The sequence below is a fragment of the Fringilla coelebs genome, assembly GCF_963513975.1.
Source record: "Fringilla coelebs genome assembly, chromosome: 15".
NCBI lineage: Eukaryota > Metazoa > Chordata > Aves > Passeriformes > Fringillidae > Fringilla > Fringilla coelebs.
This window is the reverse complement of record NC_140041.1, coordinates 17,367,015-17,382,872: the sequence shown is the minus strand read 5'-3', so window position 1 is coordinate 17,382,872 and position 15,858 is coordinate 17,367,015. Positions and strand designations below refer to the sequence as shown.

Here is a 15,858-nt window from a genome sequence, read left to right as displayed (position 1 = left end):
GGGATGCCCAAGGGATCCTGCAGGGCAGCCAGCCCATTCCTGCTGCTGTTGGATGTGAGGTTTGGACAGCGCTGCCCCCGGGGTGCCCGCAGTGCCTGGGCTGCAGAGCTCACCTGGATGCAGCTGGCAGAGATGCCCGTGGCGCTGCCAGCTGCCCCCATGGTGACACGGGAGAAGCATCAGGCAGGGAGGAGGTGCAGGATCACAGCCAGCCCCGGATGGAGGACGCCGGATGGGCCCCAGCTGGACATCCCTGCAGGTGAGGAGCAGCTCTGCCTCTGCAGCTGGGGGAGATCAGCTGGGAGCTGGGCAGGCTTGGCAGAGCGAGAGGAGGAATGCAGGAATGTGCCATGTGGGATGGGCACTGCCCTCCCGGAGGCAGAGTGCAGAAAAGGAGACTCACCCTTGTGGCTCTGCACAGCTCCCCGCCATGAGGGGACAGCCAGGGGGCTGCTCCCAGGGAACAGGGACAGGAGGAGAGGAAATGGTCCCAAATTGCACCAGGGAGGGTTTGGGTTGGATATCAGGGAGAATTTTTCTCCATGGAAAGGCTTGGCAAGCATTGGCACAGCCCATCCAGGACACGGTGGAGTCCCCATTTAAAGGACATAGATGTGGCACTTAGGGACATGGTTTAGTGGTGCCCTTGGCACTGTTAGGTGTGTGGCCAGACCTGATGCCCTTAAAGGCCTTTCCAAAGCTAACTGCTGCAGTGACTCCCTCCCAAGCCCTCCCCTGAGCCCGTGCCCGCCGCCCCCGCCGTGGCAGTGCCACTCAAAGGGGACATTGTGCATTGTGGCCGTGCCCAGCCCCGGTGCCGGGCGGGCAGCGAGCAGCCCTGCCCCTGCCAGCCCTCTGCCAGCCCACTGCTGGTGTCACTGCACACATGGGCTGCTGCCTGGGGACCCCCTGGCACCAGGACCTGGCGCTGGGATGCACAGGTAAGGTGCCCGTGGGGCTGCAGAGCCCCTTCCATGGGCTGGGAGCCTTGGGGACACCCTGGCACTGAGCACTGGCCCCTCTGGCCGCCTGCCTTTCCTCTGGGATGGCTCCTGGTGCTCTCTCCTCTTGGACTGGGGCGTGTAGGGAGTGAGGCAGGAGGTTTTGGCCAGGGAGGGGACAGGGTGACTCTGGGGCTGGTTTATTCCCATGCTGTTGGTGTTCCCCCTCCCTGCCCAGGAGCCCTCCAAGCACAGCCCGTGGGGTGCTGGCATCCCCCAAGGCATCATTCCTGTTCCAGGGTGTCCCAGTGAGCTGGAGGAGGGACATGGCTCAGGGCCAGCCACTGTGGCCACGTGTGGCCCGGCAGAGGCAGGGCCAGAAGGTGCCCTGAGCACCCAGCCCTGGAGCCAGGAGTGCAGCCCTGAGTGCTGGGACTTGAGCTAGGGCTGGAGCTGTTTGCTGCCCACTGGTACAAAATATTTTGGCACTGAGGAGGTCAGTGAGTCACTGGCACGGCTGGGAACAGCTCCCCAGCTGCAGTTTCAATTGGTCCCTTGAAAAAAAGCTCCCAGTTCCCTTTCTGAGCCTGGCTCAAATGAAAATAAACACTGAAGCCGTGAGAGCAACCAGAGTGAGGCCGGGCTCTGGGGACCCATGGACGGGCTCTGTCCTGCTGCTGGCAGAGGTGGCACGAGCAGTGTCCCACCTGCCACCTCCTGTGGCACATCCCAGGGACACCTCTCAGGCTGGGAGAATGCTGCCAGGGATGCGGACGCCTCTGCCCCCCCTCCGTGTTCCCCAGGTGAGGAGTGTGAGTCCTGCTGGCCCCGCCCGCCCGAGCTCCTGCCCCGCGGGGACCGCCTGCACCGCCGGGGACAATGGTGGAGGGACACGAGCACCGCACCAGGGACACATGCCCAGGACATGGCATCAGGTACCCAACCCCGGGGCATGGCATCAGGGACCCATCCCCATCCCCAGGGCATGGCACCAGGGACCCATCCCCAGGGCATGGCACCAGGTACCCAACCCCCGAGAATGGCACCAGCCCCAGGCTCTGCGGGCACAGAGAGGGGAGGAGGGCAGTGAGGAGTGGAGCAGTGGCAGGAGCCAGCTCAGATTTAGTTCTGCCTCCCTTCACTTCCCCCTTGTCCATTTCCTCATGTGGAGGGGACAGAGCTGCCACATGAAATGTTGAGACTTTGTTCAATGCAGAGCCTTTTCTTCCAAAGCAAAACTTATTCATGGCCTGTCCAGCCTTGGGCTGTTCTTTTCTACTTGCTAGCTCTACATGAGAATTCTATTTCTTTAAATAAGAATTCTATTTCTGCATGCAAATACCAGTTTATTTGGGTGGCTGGCAAAGCTGGCTCAGTGAAAAGAACTGTAGAGCAGAGTTCTGGTCAAAGAAATGACTTTAAAAAGCTGCTGCACATTCCAGCTCCACATCTCCAGGTACATGTTTGTCTTACAAATCCTGTCTGATTACTGACAAAAATTGGGGTTTAATCTGGTTATCCCTCCACTGCCAAAGCAGCTGTGGAAGAGCAGGGCTGGAGTTGTGTGTGCCTCAGCTTTCATTAACATAATTAGCAGCTCACATAGCTGGCCCTGAATCCTTTATGGCAATAGCTGATGATGTGTGGAGCAGGGAGAATGCTGCTTGCATTTTGGATACCCAGCAGAGCAGGCAGGGGAGAAAATCTCATTTTGATTTTCAGATTTTTGAACCAAGAGTTTTGCAAGGCCTTGGCTCTCCTCTGCTGGCGAGTTGAGGCCTCCTCCAAAAAAATCTCTATTGGGGATTCACCCTTTTAACAGATTTGCTCATCTGAGGGTCTGGCCAGGAGAAAGGAGGGAAATCCCCTCACTCCAGAGCCACTCCAGCACTGGAAAAAAGCCCAACATCAAGGGAAGGAGGGAGTTAGACCCCATCAATCCCACGGATCTCGAGCGTGACTTCAGGGTGGTTCCAGAGTCACACAGTCCCCAGCCAGATGTGCAGGGCTGTGCTCCCAGGAGCTCTCAGCTGAGGCAGGACATCCCAGAGCTCTGCCACAGCATCTCCCAGCAGCTCTGCTGTTCCCCTCCCCTCCAGGTAAGGCTGGGCTGGCAGAGTGGAGCAGCCCCGCTCCCGAGGCAGGACACGGCTCCCCAGAGCCCCCGGTGGTGCTGCTGGCTCTCAGGGACAGCTGTCCCCCAGGTAAGGAGCTCCTGGGGCACCTCACAGATCTCCTGGCTCCCCGTGGTGCCTCGGGTCTCACCTTGGTGCCTGAGGGATGAGGATGGGCTGGGCTTGTGCTGTGTGAGCATCGCAGCATGGAGGGCACAGGGTGTTGTCCTGGGTTTCTTCTTTGTGCTTCTTCTTCCTCCTTCTGCATGGGTCTGGGTGGCATTTTGTAATTGGGCAGAAAAGTCCCCATTGCAGCTCTGTGGGATCAGTTATTGGGTTAAAAGGGAAAATAATCCAGGTGTCAGCTCTTAATTGGACAGTTTAGTCTTAAAAGCCCTTGTACCAAGAGATTGTTGGCCATTTTGTGCCTTCTAATGAAAGGCTGCAGAACTCCCAGCAGTGAGACTGTTTTACTGATAAGGAATAATAAACACCTGAGTCCCAACATGAGCTGCTGTCTCAATGCCTTCAATCCAGCCCCAGAGAAACCCACGGCTGGAGGCTCTGGTGGCCCTGGCAGGGTGGCAGGGGTGGCTCTGGGTGCCACAGAGCTCCTCCTCCCCTTCCATCCTCTTTTCCCTTCCAAGAGCTCTCGCTCTCCTTCTCTGTGGAGAGCCGCTCCAGCCGGTGCCGCAATGCCCAGCTCCAGGAGGCTGCCAGGAGGAAGCTCTGGTCTCTGGAGAGTGATGACAGAAGTGTCTGTGCCCTCTTCAAGGTACAAACCCCGTGCAAGCATGCTGGCATGCTCCTGGAATGGTGGGAGGTGTGCTGGGGTGCCAAACCCAGCTGAGGAGTTCCTCTAAGGCCACTGCAGGGGACTCTGGAGGGGACTGGAATGATGGGGAAGATGAACTGATGGCAAGTGAAGGGCAAAGCTGAGCCTTGTGTTGTTTTGGGGGATCTGAGCCTAAATAGCCAGGAATTCACAGGGCTGGGATCACCAAGTCCATGTCCCTGCTGGAGGGGACAGCTCTGGACAGGCACAGAGTTCTCAGGCAGGGTTTTATATAAACAAATCCCAGCTACAGGAAGGATGCCTGGACTGAACTCTCCTTCCCTGCTGGATTTCAAGGCTCCAGGAGTGTCCCTTGATGCTGCTTTGTCTCCCCTGTGCAGGAGCTGTCAGCTAGGCTGGTCTGCATGCAGGCACATGAGGATCGCTTCCTCCTTACCTTCAAAACCCTGGAGGAAGTCTGGAAGTTTTCCACCTATCTGACTTTAGGTAATGTTTCCAAGGTCTAAACAGACAGTGTGAGGAGGGTTTTTGGAGAAGGCATTGCCTTCTCCAAACTGCAGTGTTCAGGGTGGACAGTGAGAAATGAATTAGAAAACTTTGCAATCTGTTATTTATCTGTTTGGATCAGTGAGAATCGGGGGATTCCTTTTGGGAAAGTTTGGAGACAAAATTAGAAGCTTTTGCCTGCCATTTGGAAATCCCCAAGACCCTTCCTGCTGCCCAGAGAAGGAGGTGCTGATCCTGATGCCCCTCTTGGCTTCTCAGGGTACGTGGGGACCTGCCTGGAGCAGCTGCTCTTTGCCCAGGAGTTCTGGCTGGACTGTGCCCTGGTGGAGGACACAGAGCTCAGGGTCACCGTGGATGAGGAGCACCTGGCCACCATCTACATGGATCTGCTCCTCCAGGAAGGTGTGATGGGAATGCACATGGGGGAGTTCCTGCAAATCCTCCAGCAGGGCTGTGCTGGAGCCCCTGATGCACCGATCCCACCTCTGACTCTCTCTCTGCAGGGAACTTTTTCTGCAGGGCAGTGCCTGGCATCTGCAGGTTGGAGCAGGAGGGAGAGGAGGGTCTGCAGCTCTGCAGGAATGAGCTGATCCATGTGAAGAGTGCTGGACAGGATTCCAAATGGGAAGGGATGTCCCTGCTGACGGGGCAGCGAGGGGTGGTGCCTGTGACTGCTCTGGAGCCGATACCTCACCCCTTTTACCAGTAAGTGGTGAATGAAAGAGCTCAAACCAGGATTCTTTCCTGATCCTGGTGCATGACTGGCACCAAGGCTGGCTGGGAAACTCCTCTTGCCTCTGGCAAAGGGCAAGAGCCTCACAGTTCCGTGAGGATATTTCCAGGAGGATCCACATTAGGCATAAAGACTGGAATCAATGCATTCCCTGTCAATGGGACACAGCAAGGACATGCTCCTACTTCAGATGTGATTTTTGTAAGATATTGACTGAGGTCATACATGAGGTTATCTCTGATTAACAGATGAAGAAGTGGCAGAAAAAGTTGAGGCAATGCCAGTCAAAGTGGGACTTAACATTTGTCACCTGGCTGAGCCTTTTACTTGGAGAAACCTTTCCTAAAGATGGCAAATTTATCCTGCTCCTCCCCTGGGGTGTGACACCATCCCTGGGCTGGCCTGAGCTCAGGAGTGCTCACGAGGACCACTGAGGTCCCTTTTGCCTTGCAGGTGGTTCCTGAGGAATTATGCTGTGAGCTTTGGCCTCTCCCAGGAGATCAGCGGGACAAGCTCTCGGGCCATTGGTGAGTGACACCTGTGCAAGGCACTGTCCCAGGGCTGGGCACAAAACCTGGGTTTGGCCACAAATGGCCACAAATCCATCTGTTCTTCTGGGACTGACCCCACCACAGGGGCTCTGAGGGAATGCTGCAACTCTGGACTCTCTGGAATGCAGATCAGAACTTGCAAACCATCTTCTGAGGAACACAGAGAGCAGAGAGCAGCTGGTGACACCCTCCTGCCACTGGCTTTTCCCTGTCCTGCTTCAATTTTATGTTTCTTTTAATTGTTTCAGGGGTGAGGTTTCAAACCATGAGGTTCCTCTTGTGCTCTCATGAAACCTGTGCCCTCCACCCAGCCCTTAACCCCAGTCCAGTTCAGAGCAAGCTGGACACAGGAAGTCCCTGCAGCTGTGACTTTGTCATGTAGGGATGGACATTTGCACTGTCCAGGATTTCACTCCTGGCAGAGTTGAGATAAGGCAGTGTCTATGAAAATCCATATTTCCAGTCACCTTCCAGGCTGCAGCTGAAGAGGGGTGGAGTTTATCCATCTCTTTTATTTTGTATTATAACCCACTTGTCAAGGAGAAATGGCATAGAGCTGGACCCAAGATCCCAACAAATCTTAGTGGAGAGAGGGGCAGCCCTCTGCAGCTGGAATCATGGCCTCTCCCTGCCCAGGTCTCTTCCAGTGAGGAAGTTTTAGCAGGGATCCCACTGAAATTGCCTTTTTTGCCTTGATTTCCCAGTCAGAGGCAGGTGCATCGCCAGCAAGGATCACAGAGGAGCAGCGTGGGATGAGCTGAGCTTCTCCAAAGGAGACCCCATAGAAATCATTGGATTCTTCATCCCTGGGCTGCCCTGGTTTGTGGGCAAATCCCTCAGCACCAGGAGCATTGGCTTTGTTCCCACCCAACATGTAAACCCCGAGGCTTGTGAACCTCTGTGAGTTTATTTAAATTAAATTATGGAGAAAAGGGAGGGGAGGCTCCAAATCCAACCTCAAGGCTGTGTGGGAGGCTAGGGCGGGTGATTCCCTTTGCAGGACCTTCACAGAGGGTGGGTTTGAGGTGTGAGCAGAAGCTTTGGCCAGGCTCTGCTGCAGCCCAGAAAAAGAAATTGCATTTCACCTGCCTCAGGTGGTTCTTGGAGAGGAACAGATCCAGCCCTGGGCTAATCTGGCTTCCTGCAAGGTGGTTTCCCAGTTTGTCCTAGAAATGTTTTCAGTTTGTAGCTCTGAGGAGCTGGGACCCTGGCAAGGGTGGGGAGGGCATTCCCTGCCCAGGAAACAAATCCTGCTCTCCTTCCTCCTGCCCTGGGTGTGGAGGCAGAACGGCCACTGGCACAGAGCAGAATTCCACACCCTCCCAAGGACCCAGCGAGAGCTGTCCCGGGAGGGAGGGTGGTAAATCCCACCTTGACTCAGCAGCTGTCTCTGGTGGTGGCTTCCATTCGATGCCCATCCCAAAAGGCTTCTCCAAGAGTGTGTGTAGGAGGACAAGGTTTTAACCAAGGTCTGCTGGGCTTTCCCCTCTCAGACTCGCTCCAGGTGAGTTGTAGCACTTTTCTCTGACACTGCAGAAGTGACAGAGCAGATCAGGTGGTGTCCTGTGGCTTCTTGATTCCAAAACCGACCAATAGGTCCCTTCCTCTGGCACCTTTCTGATCCTTCATGGAGAACCTGGATGGGGAAGGTGTCCAGAATCCTGTGTTCATCTGCAACACAACTTCTGTGGTGGTAGGAGGAGAATAGATGGGAAAACTTCCCATCCCATCCCATCCCATCCCATCCCATCCCATCCCATCCCATCCCATCCCATCCCATCCCATCCCATCCCATCCCATCCCATCCCAAGGCCAGCTGCAGTGTCAGGGGCTGGGCACACGCTGACTCTTTTCTCCTGCCCCACCCCAGGGGAAAGGGCTTTGTGTTTCTGAGCGAAGAGGAGAAGTCCCCAGTGCTGCACATCCCCTGCAATGGTGACGAGCAGCACTTTGCCACCCTCCTGGGGGACCTGGCACACACTGACATCACCTCTGTGTACAGGCTGAGTGAGTGTCCCCTCCCCTCATATCCCAGTCCCTGCATCCCCAGGGAGAGCTGGGCAGGGCCTGGAGAGCCCCAAGACCGTGGGGGTGCAGTGGAGGCAACTTCTGGGGTGGAGGCAGAACAAACCTGTGCTCAGCATGGTGACAGAGGGTGGAGGTGTCCTCAGGAGGTGACCCTGCCATGCTGGAGTCTGTAGGGCCCTTCTCTGCTGCCAGGGCAGCTCCTGAGCTGGGATTCACCCTGGCAGACGCTACTCTCCACTGAGCCTGGCCTGCAGGACCAGGGTTGGGGTTTCTGGGGGTTCTCTGTTTCCCTGTTCTGGCTGGGTGGCTTTGGGACTTCAGCTGATTTCTGCACATTGACACCGACCGAGGATTTGGGGTTTTGTTTTCTGTTTGTCTCTTTGTACAGCTGGGTTTGAACCCACAGCCGTGTTCCCACAAGTGCCACCAGGTGAGTACGAGGAGGGGACAGAGGGGGAGGCTTTGGTGATGGCTTCTGAGGGTGAATTTGGACAGGAGGAAACACCAGAGAATGGTTTGGGTTGGGAGAAACCTTAAAGGTCATCCAGCCCCACCCCCTGCCGTGGTCAGGGACACCTTCCACCATCCCAGGTTTCTCCAAGCCCCGTCCAACCTGCCCTTGGACATTCCAGGGGTGGGGCAGCCACAGGGAAGAATTTCTTCCTGATCTCACTGTGGTTTCCCTGTCCCTTCCAGAGGCTGCTCTTCATGGCAGTAAAGAAATCCAGGTGCTCCAGTCTTGGGAGGAAATCAATGACTGGGCTACCAGCAGCACCTCAGAGCAGTCCAGCCCAGGCAGTGAAACAGGTCCTGCCACACTGGAAGATGTTCTCCTGGAGAAGCTGGATGACTTGGATTATCCCAAATTCTTCATCGACCTCAACGCTGGCCACATGGAGGATGCTGATGTCTTTGACCCCATACTGACCTTCCTCAACCAAGACAGTTTTGTGCCCAGTTTTCAAAGCTTTTATGATCTCAGCTTTTCCTTTCTCCACTCCACTTTTTATGGCTTCTCTGATGAGGATGAACTGGTCCTGTACCTCGAGACCTCCCGGAACTGGGCCAAGAGGACTCGTTCAGTTTGGGCTCACGTCAGGCTCTGTTTCCTCTTGGGAAAGCTCTGCATCAAAAAGGTCAAATTCTCCCAGGCCCGGGTGTACTTTGAGGAAGCCATGAGTGTCCTGGACAGGGGCTTTGGGGACCTGCCCCTGCTGGCAGCGCTGCACGGGAGCCTCGCCTCCATCTACCTGAAGCAGAACATGAAGCACAAGTTCTCCTCCCTGCTGGGGAAGACGGTGACCCTGCTCGTGTGCCTGCCTGGCCGCTCCTTCAGCTCGGAGAACGAGCTGGAGCTCCTCACCTACATCCTGAGGGAATCCATCGCCGTGGGCAACGCCCCGCTGGAGGCCCGGATCTGCTTCCTCATTGTCAAGCTCTTCCTGCAGCTGGGCAGGACCGAGGAGGTGCTGCCTTTTTTGGAGCATCTCCAGTGTCTCAGCAGCACCTGGCTCAGCCCAGGCAGCCGCGCTGGGCCCCTGGATGCCGCTGCCACCTTGGGCTACCTCTACGACAAGAAGTGCCTGCCGAACATCGCGCTGGCCTCCATCAGGTCCTTTGTTCCCAGCAGCACCAAGGGGACGCCGACCCCCGTCTGGCGAGCCGGCTTCATCCTCCAAAATGCTTCCAAGCTCCTGGGGAGGCAGCAGCTGGACAGGAGCAGCATCCCAGCAGTTGCTTGTCTGTACCTCAGGCAGGCTCTGCAGTTCTGCTGCGAGAGCAGGGCCGTGCCCATGCAGAGGACGCTCTGTGCCATCCTGGCCAGGACGTACCTCCAGCACGGGCTGCTGGACGGGGCCGTTCCCTACGCAGCCAGGGCTGCAGCCCTGGCCAGAGTGCTGGGGGAGGAGGAGGCTTTTGAGTCCTCGCTGTGCCTGGGCTGGCTGTACCTGCTGCAGCGGCGGCCGGGCCCGGCCGGGCAGCTCCTGCGGCAGCTGCGGCGCTGCCTGCGCGGCGCGGCCTGCGAGACCCCGCGCGGCGCCGTGCACAACCTGCTGGCCATGGCCCTGGCCGCCCAGGGCCGCCTCCAGGAGGCCGCGGAGAACTTCCTGAGGGCCCTGCACAAGGCCAAGGAGGCGGGGAGCAGGAGGAACCAGGCCGTGGCCCTGGCCAACCTGGGCCAGCTGAGCCTCTCGTGCGGGGCCGCCCAGCTGGCCGAGCTCTACCTGCTGTGGGCCGTGCGGCTCTATGCCGAGCTCCAGGGCCAGCGAGAGCTGGACGCCGAGCTGGCACAGGTGCTGCTGTGGCTGGCACAGGCCATGGTGGACAGGCAGAGGAGGGAAGATGCCAAACTGTGCTACGAGCTGGCGCTGGGCTTTGCCCTGAAGTGGCAGAACCTGAGGAGTGAGTACAGAGGGGAGCCGGGCAGTGTTCCACCCCGCCAGGTTCCCAGCGCCGTCCCCTGAGCTGTCCTTCTCCCTCTCCCTGTCCCACACAGGTCAGCTGCACGTCACGGAGCGTCTGTGCCATTTCTACAGCAGAGTGTGCCCCGACCTGCGGGCCTGCATCACCTACCACGAGCACTGGGCGTCCCTGGCACGGCGGCTGCAGGACAGGGAGCTGGAGGCCAGCGCCAGGCAGGCCCTCAGCCAGCTCTACCAGGCTCTGGGCACACCTGAGTGAGTGCCTGGGCTGTGGGATGCTGCCAGGGTGCAGTGGCTCCTCTGGGGTGTCCCTCGAGCAGGGTGGTGTGGCTCCATCTGCCCCACAGCTCTGGTTCTGAGAGCTATGAGCTGTCACTGTGCTCTGAGAAGGAGCAGCTCAATGTCAACCAGAGCTGGCAAACATTGTGCCAGACAGAGCTGGAGTGTGGCCAAACACAGTTTTCCAGGACACATCCAGGCTTTAGCAGAGTGACAGGGAATTCATTGCTTCCTTTGGAAGCTTATCCCAATAATTAATCACCATTCCTCAGCAAGAACAGGCTCCTTATCAGCTCTTTGAGTAAGTCTGGTTTCAGTCTCCAGTTGCAAAGGCTGCCCTTCCTATATCTGCTGTGATATTGTCCCCAGGGAGGGCCTAAAGACCCACAGGAGGTGCTTAAAACCAGTATCAGCTCACCTTTAATCCCTGCCTAATACTGTGTGGGAGAGGAGAGGAGAGGAGAGGAGAGGAGAGGAGAGGAGAGGAGAGGAGAGGAGAGGAGAGGAGAGGAGAGGAGAGGAGAGGAGAGGAGAGGAGAGGAGAGGAGAGGAGAGGAGAGGAGAGGAGAGGAGAGGAGAGGAGAGGAGAGGAGAGGAGAGGAGAGGAGAGGAGAGGAGAGGAGAGGAGAGGAGAGGAGAGGAGAGGAGAGGAGAGGAGAGGAGAGGGCTGGGACAGGCCACAGACCTTGAAGGCAATCAGATCAAAGAGTGGAGAGCCAGTTCCCAGTCCCAGAAGGACAAATGGGCAGGGCTGTCCCCAGCTGGGATGTTCACCTCCCCAGCCAGGTCACGGTGAGTGCAGGGGGAAGGTATTCAGGGAGCAGATGTCTGTCATGTGAACGGGGCTATTTAGGATCACAAAGCACCCCATTGCCTGGGCTCCCAGGACAGCTGGGACCTGCCTGCCAGCAGGAGAGACACCAAGCAAACAAACTGCCCTGGACACTGCTGGCTCTCCCTTCCCCACAGCTGACTCCATGTCCAGCCCTCTGGCTCATGCCACTGCCTGGCCCTGTGTCCTGCAGTGACCAGGGGCTGGAAAAGGGGCTTGGACATGCTGCCAGAGATCTCACAGGGGACAAACACCAGGAAAAGGTGTGGGTTTGGGTGCCAGGTGCTGTCTGGGACATGTAGGTACAAGCATTCCCTGCCTGTGCTCCCACGTGGAGCTGAGAGTGACTTTGGGACTCGGTTTAGGGAGACAGATTGTGTTCAGAGGTGCCCTGGATGAAGCTCTCTCAATCACCCAGGGGTGAGGAGCAGCCTGAGTGGGACCACTGCTGTCCTGAACTGTCCTAAGGTGGCCAAATGCCCATTAAACCTGAGCATTAACCCATGGAGATGTCCATGATCCTACCAGGACACCTTGCTCAGAGCTGACCGTGTCCTTTTGTCCCCAGCCCATGGTAGCTTCAGGAGGAGAGGGCAGGGGGTCAGTGCCGTGGGGAGGTGGCCTGGGGACAGCTCTGTGACTCCTCTGAGGTGGCTTTTTGCCTGTTGCCATCACAGGGCTTTGAGACAATCCCTGGACTGCACCAAGCAGAGCCTGAGGATCTTCATTGACCTCCAGGAGGCTGTGAAGGCAGCAGAGGCCTGGCTACAGGCAGGAAAACTCTATTACCTTCTGCAGGAGGATGAGCTGGTGGAAATGTACTTCCAGGTATGGGGGAGGTGGTTGGAGCTGTGCCCTGCATTCCCATCACAGCCTTTTGGGGCTGGGAAACCTGGAAAGGAAAGTTCTGAGCACTGTGAACCTGCTGCTGGAAGGAGGAGCTCTTGCCTTACCCTCAGGCACTGAATTTCCTCTCTTTGTCTCCATCCACTGAGTTTAGAGGATTTTGGGGTGAAAATAAGTGAATTAATTGAGTCAGAAAGTGATGTGGGAGTGCCAAAAGAAGCTGGAGGTGCCAAGTGAGCAGTTCCCATTGAAATATCCATAAATAAGGGATAAGTGCTTGGAGTTGAAGACTTCTGGCACCTCTCCATCCCCAGCATTATTTTATCAGCTGAGCTGCAAAGTGGAAGAGCAGCTCCTAAAATCTGAGGTTTATTTAATCACACCAGTGTCTCTGCCTTTCCAAATGTCACTCCAGCCCCTTTTTCCTTCCAGGCAGCCATCCAGACTGCTCTGAAAGGGGAAAACTTCTCCTTGGCCATGGACCTTTATGAGAAAGCAGGTGACACCTTCTTCAATGGCAGCCGGAACAGGGCCCGTGCAGTGGAGTTTTACAGGGTATGGAGCCCTCGGAGCATTCTGTCCCTGTGTCCCCACTCTGGTGGCTGGGAGGGCTTTGCCCCAAGCATGGAGGGTGGAGAGGGATGGGGTGATCCCAAGGGTGCCAGAGTGGGAGGCTTGGAGCACAGGTTTGCAAAAAATCTCAGAGATCTTTTGGGGTTGGGAATGGGCTCCTTCCATTACAAATCCTGGTGGTGTTAAGTGTGAGCTGGTCACTCCTGGGTACACCCAGTCAGAATTCAGGCACCCAGGGAAGGGCAGGGATGTGAGTTTCTGGGTCTGAGAGACTCTGGCATTTAAAACTAATTTTCAAGGGACTAAAACCTAAACCTACAGTGCCCATCTCCAGCCTTGGTCCCTGTCCTGCTGCTCTGCCACCCCTCTCAAGCAGTGCTGATCCTCCAGGAACATCCTGAGCTCACCATTCTCTCTCCTTAGGGAGGAGCTGTGCCCTTGGCCAGGAAACTCAAAGCCACCCAGACAGAGCTAAGGCTGTTCAACAAACTGGCAGAGCTGCAGATCAGCCTGCAGGGCTATGAGAAGGCTCTGGAGTTTGCCACCCTGGCAGCCAGGCTCAGCCTCAGGGTTGGTGAGTGATTTACACCCAGAAGTTACTGGCAATTACTGGGCAGTGGGTGATTTTTTGGGGGAGCCACTGAATCTTGTGGATGAGAACAAGATCCATGTGAAAAGGGGATCTCCTGCTTTCCTAACACTGCTGGATCTGCTCTTACCCGAAGTCATGACAGATTTTTAAGGCCACTTCCCCTTTTTTCAGCTATTGGACAGCAGAGAGTTTTTGTTACCCCAGAGCACAGGAAGTCTGGTGAAAGCACGGGACTCAGCAGTTCCTCTCTGCCCTGGTTCTGCTAGAAACTTCACCCCTTCCCATTACAGAAATAGTTTGGATGGGCAAAATGCCAGCTAAAGTGTCTGGGATGGGATCAGTCTCGTAACAGCCCCTTCCAGCATCCCAAAAAGTCCCCTGGCTGAATGATACTCCTGGGCCAATCTGTCCAGCTGTGGCATCAACCACCCTGCCCATGGCTGTGCTTTCTCTCAGAGGTATCCATGCCCCCAGGCTGCTGAGAAAGTGCATCCAGAGTGGCTCAGCAGGGCTGGGGATGGATTGAGCTGGATCAGCAAGTTTTCCAGGAGATCCATGGCAGGAGCTGGTTAATTCCACACACCTTTTCCCAGATCCATGGCAGGAGCTGGTTGATCCCATCCCTCTCTTTCCCAGGGGATCAGCTGCAGGAGCTGGTTGATCCCACCCCTCTCTTTCCCAGGGGATCAGCTGCAGGAGCTGGTTGCCTTCCACCGCCTGGCCACAGCCTATGACTTGCTGCACATGCACGAGATGGCCGAGGATTGCTACCTGAAGACCCTGGCCATGCGTCCCCCCGTGCTGCAGAGCTCAGCAGAGGCCCTGTACTACTGCAAGGTCTACTGGCACCTGGGCAACCTGGCCCTGCACAAGCTGAAGGTAGGAAAGGAGCCCTCCCATGGTGCTGTGGCTGGGATGGAGGGCTGAGGGTGGAGGTCACATGCTTTTGTAGGGGGGAAGGTGATTTGGAAAGAAGTGCTGGCACTTAGCACCATTCCAGTGAAATCATGTGGCCCTGGGTCCTGCCTGGACCCCCAGGCTCTGCTCCAGCTCCCTCCTGCCCCGTGAGCTCCAGGGAAGCCGCTTCCTAACTCCTGTCCTGTGTTTTCTGCTCAGGATGAACAGGATGCAGCCTCCTACTTCCTGCTGGCCCTGGCTGCAGCCACCGAGCTGGGAGACCGGGAGCTGCAGGCCCTGCTCTGTGCCAAGCTGGGTGCCATCCCCGGAGCCCCAGGGGGACCTGAGGGCACCCCAGGCTGTGCCACGGACCGGCCCCGGTGGCTGAGCCAGGGTGGCCACGTGGTGTGACCCGTGTGCCACCCTGGGGACGCCAGTGGAGCCATCCAGCAGCACCGGGAGAGGTCTGTGTGCCCGCCAGGACCGGCCCAGGAGACTCCTGCACCACGTCCTGAGGAGCTGGAAGGGTTTGGGCTCCTCCTCCCAAGCACTTGGGACCCTGCCTTTGTTTTCCAGGAGCAGAGCTGTGCCCAGAGCAGAGGTGGCACAGCCAGGGCAGGGTGAGGCCCCTGCAGTGGTGCTGGAGCTGGGGGTGCAGCAGGGCTGAGCTCCTGGGAGGTTCAGGAGTGCCCTGCCCAGGATGGGGACTGGGGAGTGCTGCCATGTGTGTGTCCCCACAGCTGCCCCACACCTTGGAGCAGCTCAGCCCGACCCAAACGTGTTTAGAATAGCAATTCCGTCATTTACACCTGGTTTTTATCCTCATCTGCTCCACAAGGTCTGTGGTGACATCTCTGCCAAGCCCCTCTCCTGTAAAAAGCACCACCAAAGCTTTTGGCAGTGAGGGACAGAATTAGGGAAGTGAGGAGGAATAAAGGGGCTGGTCCAGCCTCATCTGGGGCAGAAAAAAACTGCTCAGGGGGAGGCAGAGCCCACCCTGACCCCGGCCCTGCCGCCCAACCTCCAGGTCCCGAGCAGGAACACAAGAACGGGGAGCTGCTGGAGTCCCCATCCCCGGAGGTGTCAAAGCGTGGATGTGGCATTTGGGGACACGGGTTAGTGCTGGGGAACGGTCGGGCTCGATGACCTTAGAGGGATTTCCCGGCCCGAGCGGCTCTCCCGGGCACAGGAGGATGCGCAGCTCTGCTGCTCAGCCCGGCTCGCCACCAGAGAGCAATAAATGCCCATTTTTGCAGCGGGAGCGGCTTCCCCGCATAGCCCGAGCCCGGCTCTCGCTCCGGGCTGGAGCACAGGGAAGAAGGAGAGCTTTTCCCAGCTGATGTCTTTGCTTTGGCAACCAGTGGCCATCTGGGCTTCACAGCCAGACCCTGCTCCCAGTTCCTCCAGCTCCCTGCCCGTGCTGCCCTGCCTGGGATCGTTAAATACAGAATATTTATTTCCTCCCTGCTCTCTACAAATGCCGAGTTCAGCTTCCTCTTGCAGTCCCTTCGCGGCGTTTGTCACCGAGGCAATGGTTATTTACTGCTTGTTTACCGAGCATTCCTGTGCTGCTGCCGGCCAGCCTCACACCCAGCCCGGGGCAGGGGCATCTCCGTCCCGGGTGAAATCCAGCCAGCTCAGAGCTGCCCAAAACCTCCCTGCTCACCCCACCTGATGGGCTGCCTGCTCTCAGCGCAGCTGGTTGGTGCTCACCATGCCAGGGCAGCGTGTTTTCTGCAGTTTTTC

At 57.2% G+C, this 15,858-nt stretch overlaps 1 protein-coding gene across 1 annotated transcript; it reads left to right on the top strand.

Annotated features, from left to right (window-relative positions):
* Positions 1 to 3: 3 nt before the first annotated feature.
* On the top strand, positions 4 to 15,226 carry SH3TC2 (SH3 domain and tetratricopeptide repeats 2; the record flags this gene model as incomplete). The annotated part of the gene is made up of 18 exons (XM_084215613.1): positions 4 to 259; positions 1,745 to 1,876; positions 3,041 to 3,145; positions 3,703 to 3,830; positions 4,232 to 4,337; positions 4,617 to 4,760; positions 4,862 to 5,063; positions 5,545 to 5,618; positions 6,347 to 6,542; positions 7,513 to 7,649; positions 8,059 to 8,100; positions 8,367 to 10,073; positions 10,168 to 10,348; positions 11,882 to 12,032; positions 12,483 to 12,605; positions 13,047 to 13,197; positions 13,898 to 14,094; positions 14,332 to 15,226. 18 exons carry the CDS (start codon positions 4 to 6, stop codon positions 14,521 to 14,523), a joined length of 4,224 nt encoding a protein of 1,407 aa, XP_084071739.1. The 3' UTR covers positions 14,524 to 15,226.
* Between the last annotated feature and the right edge of the window lie 632 nt (positions 15,227 to 15,858).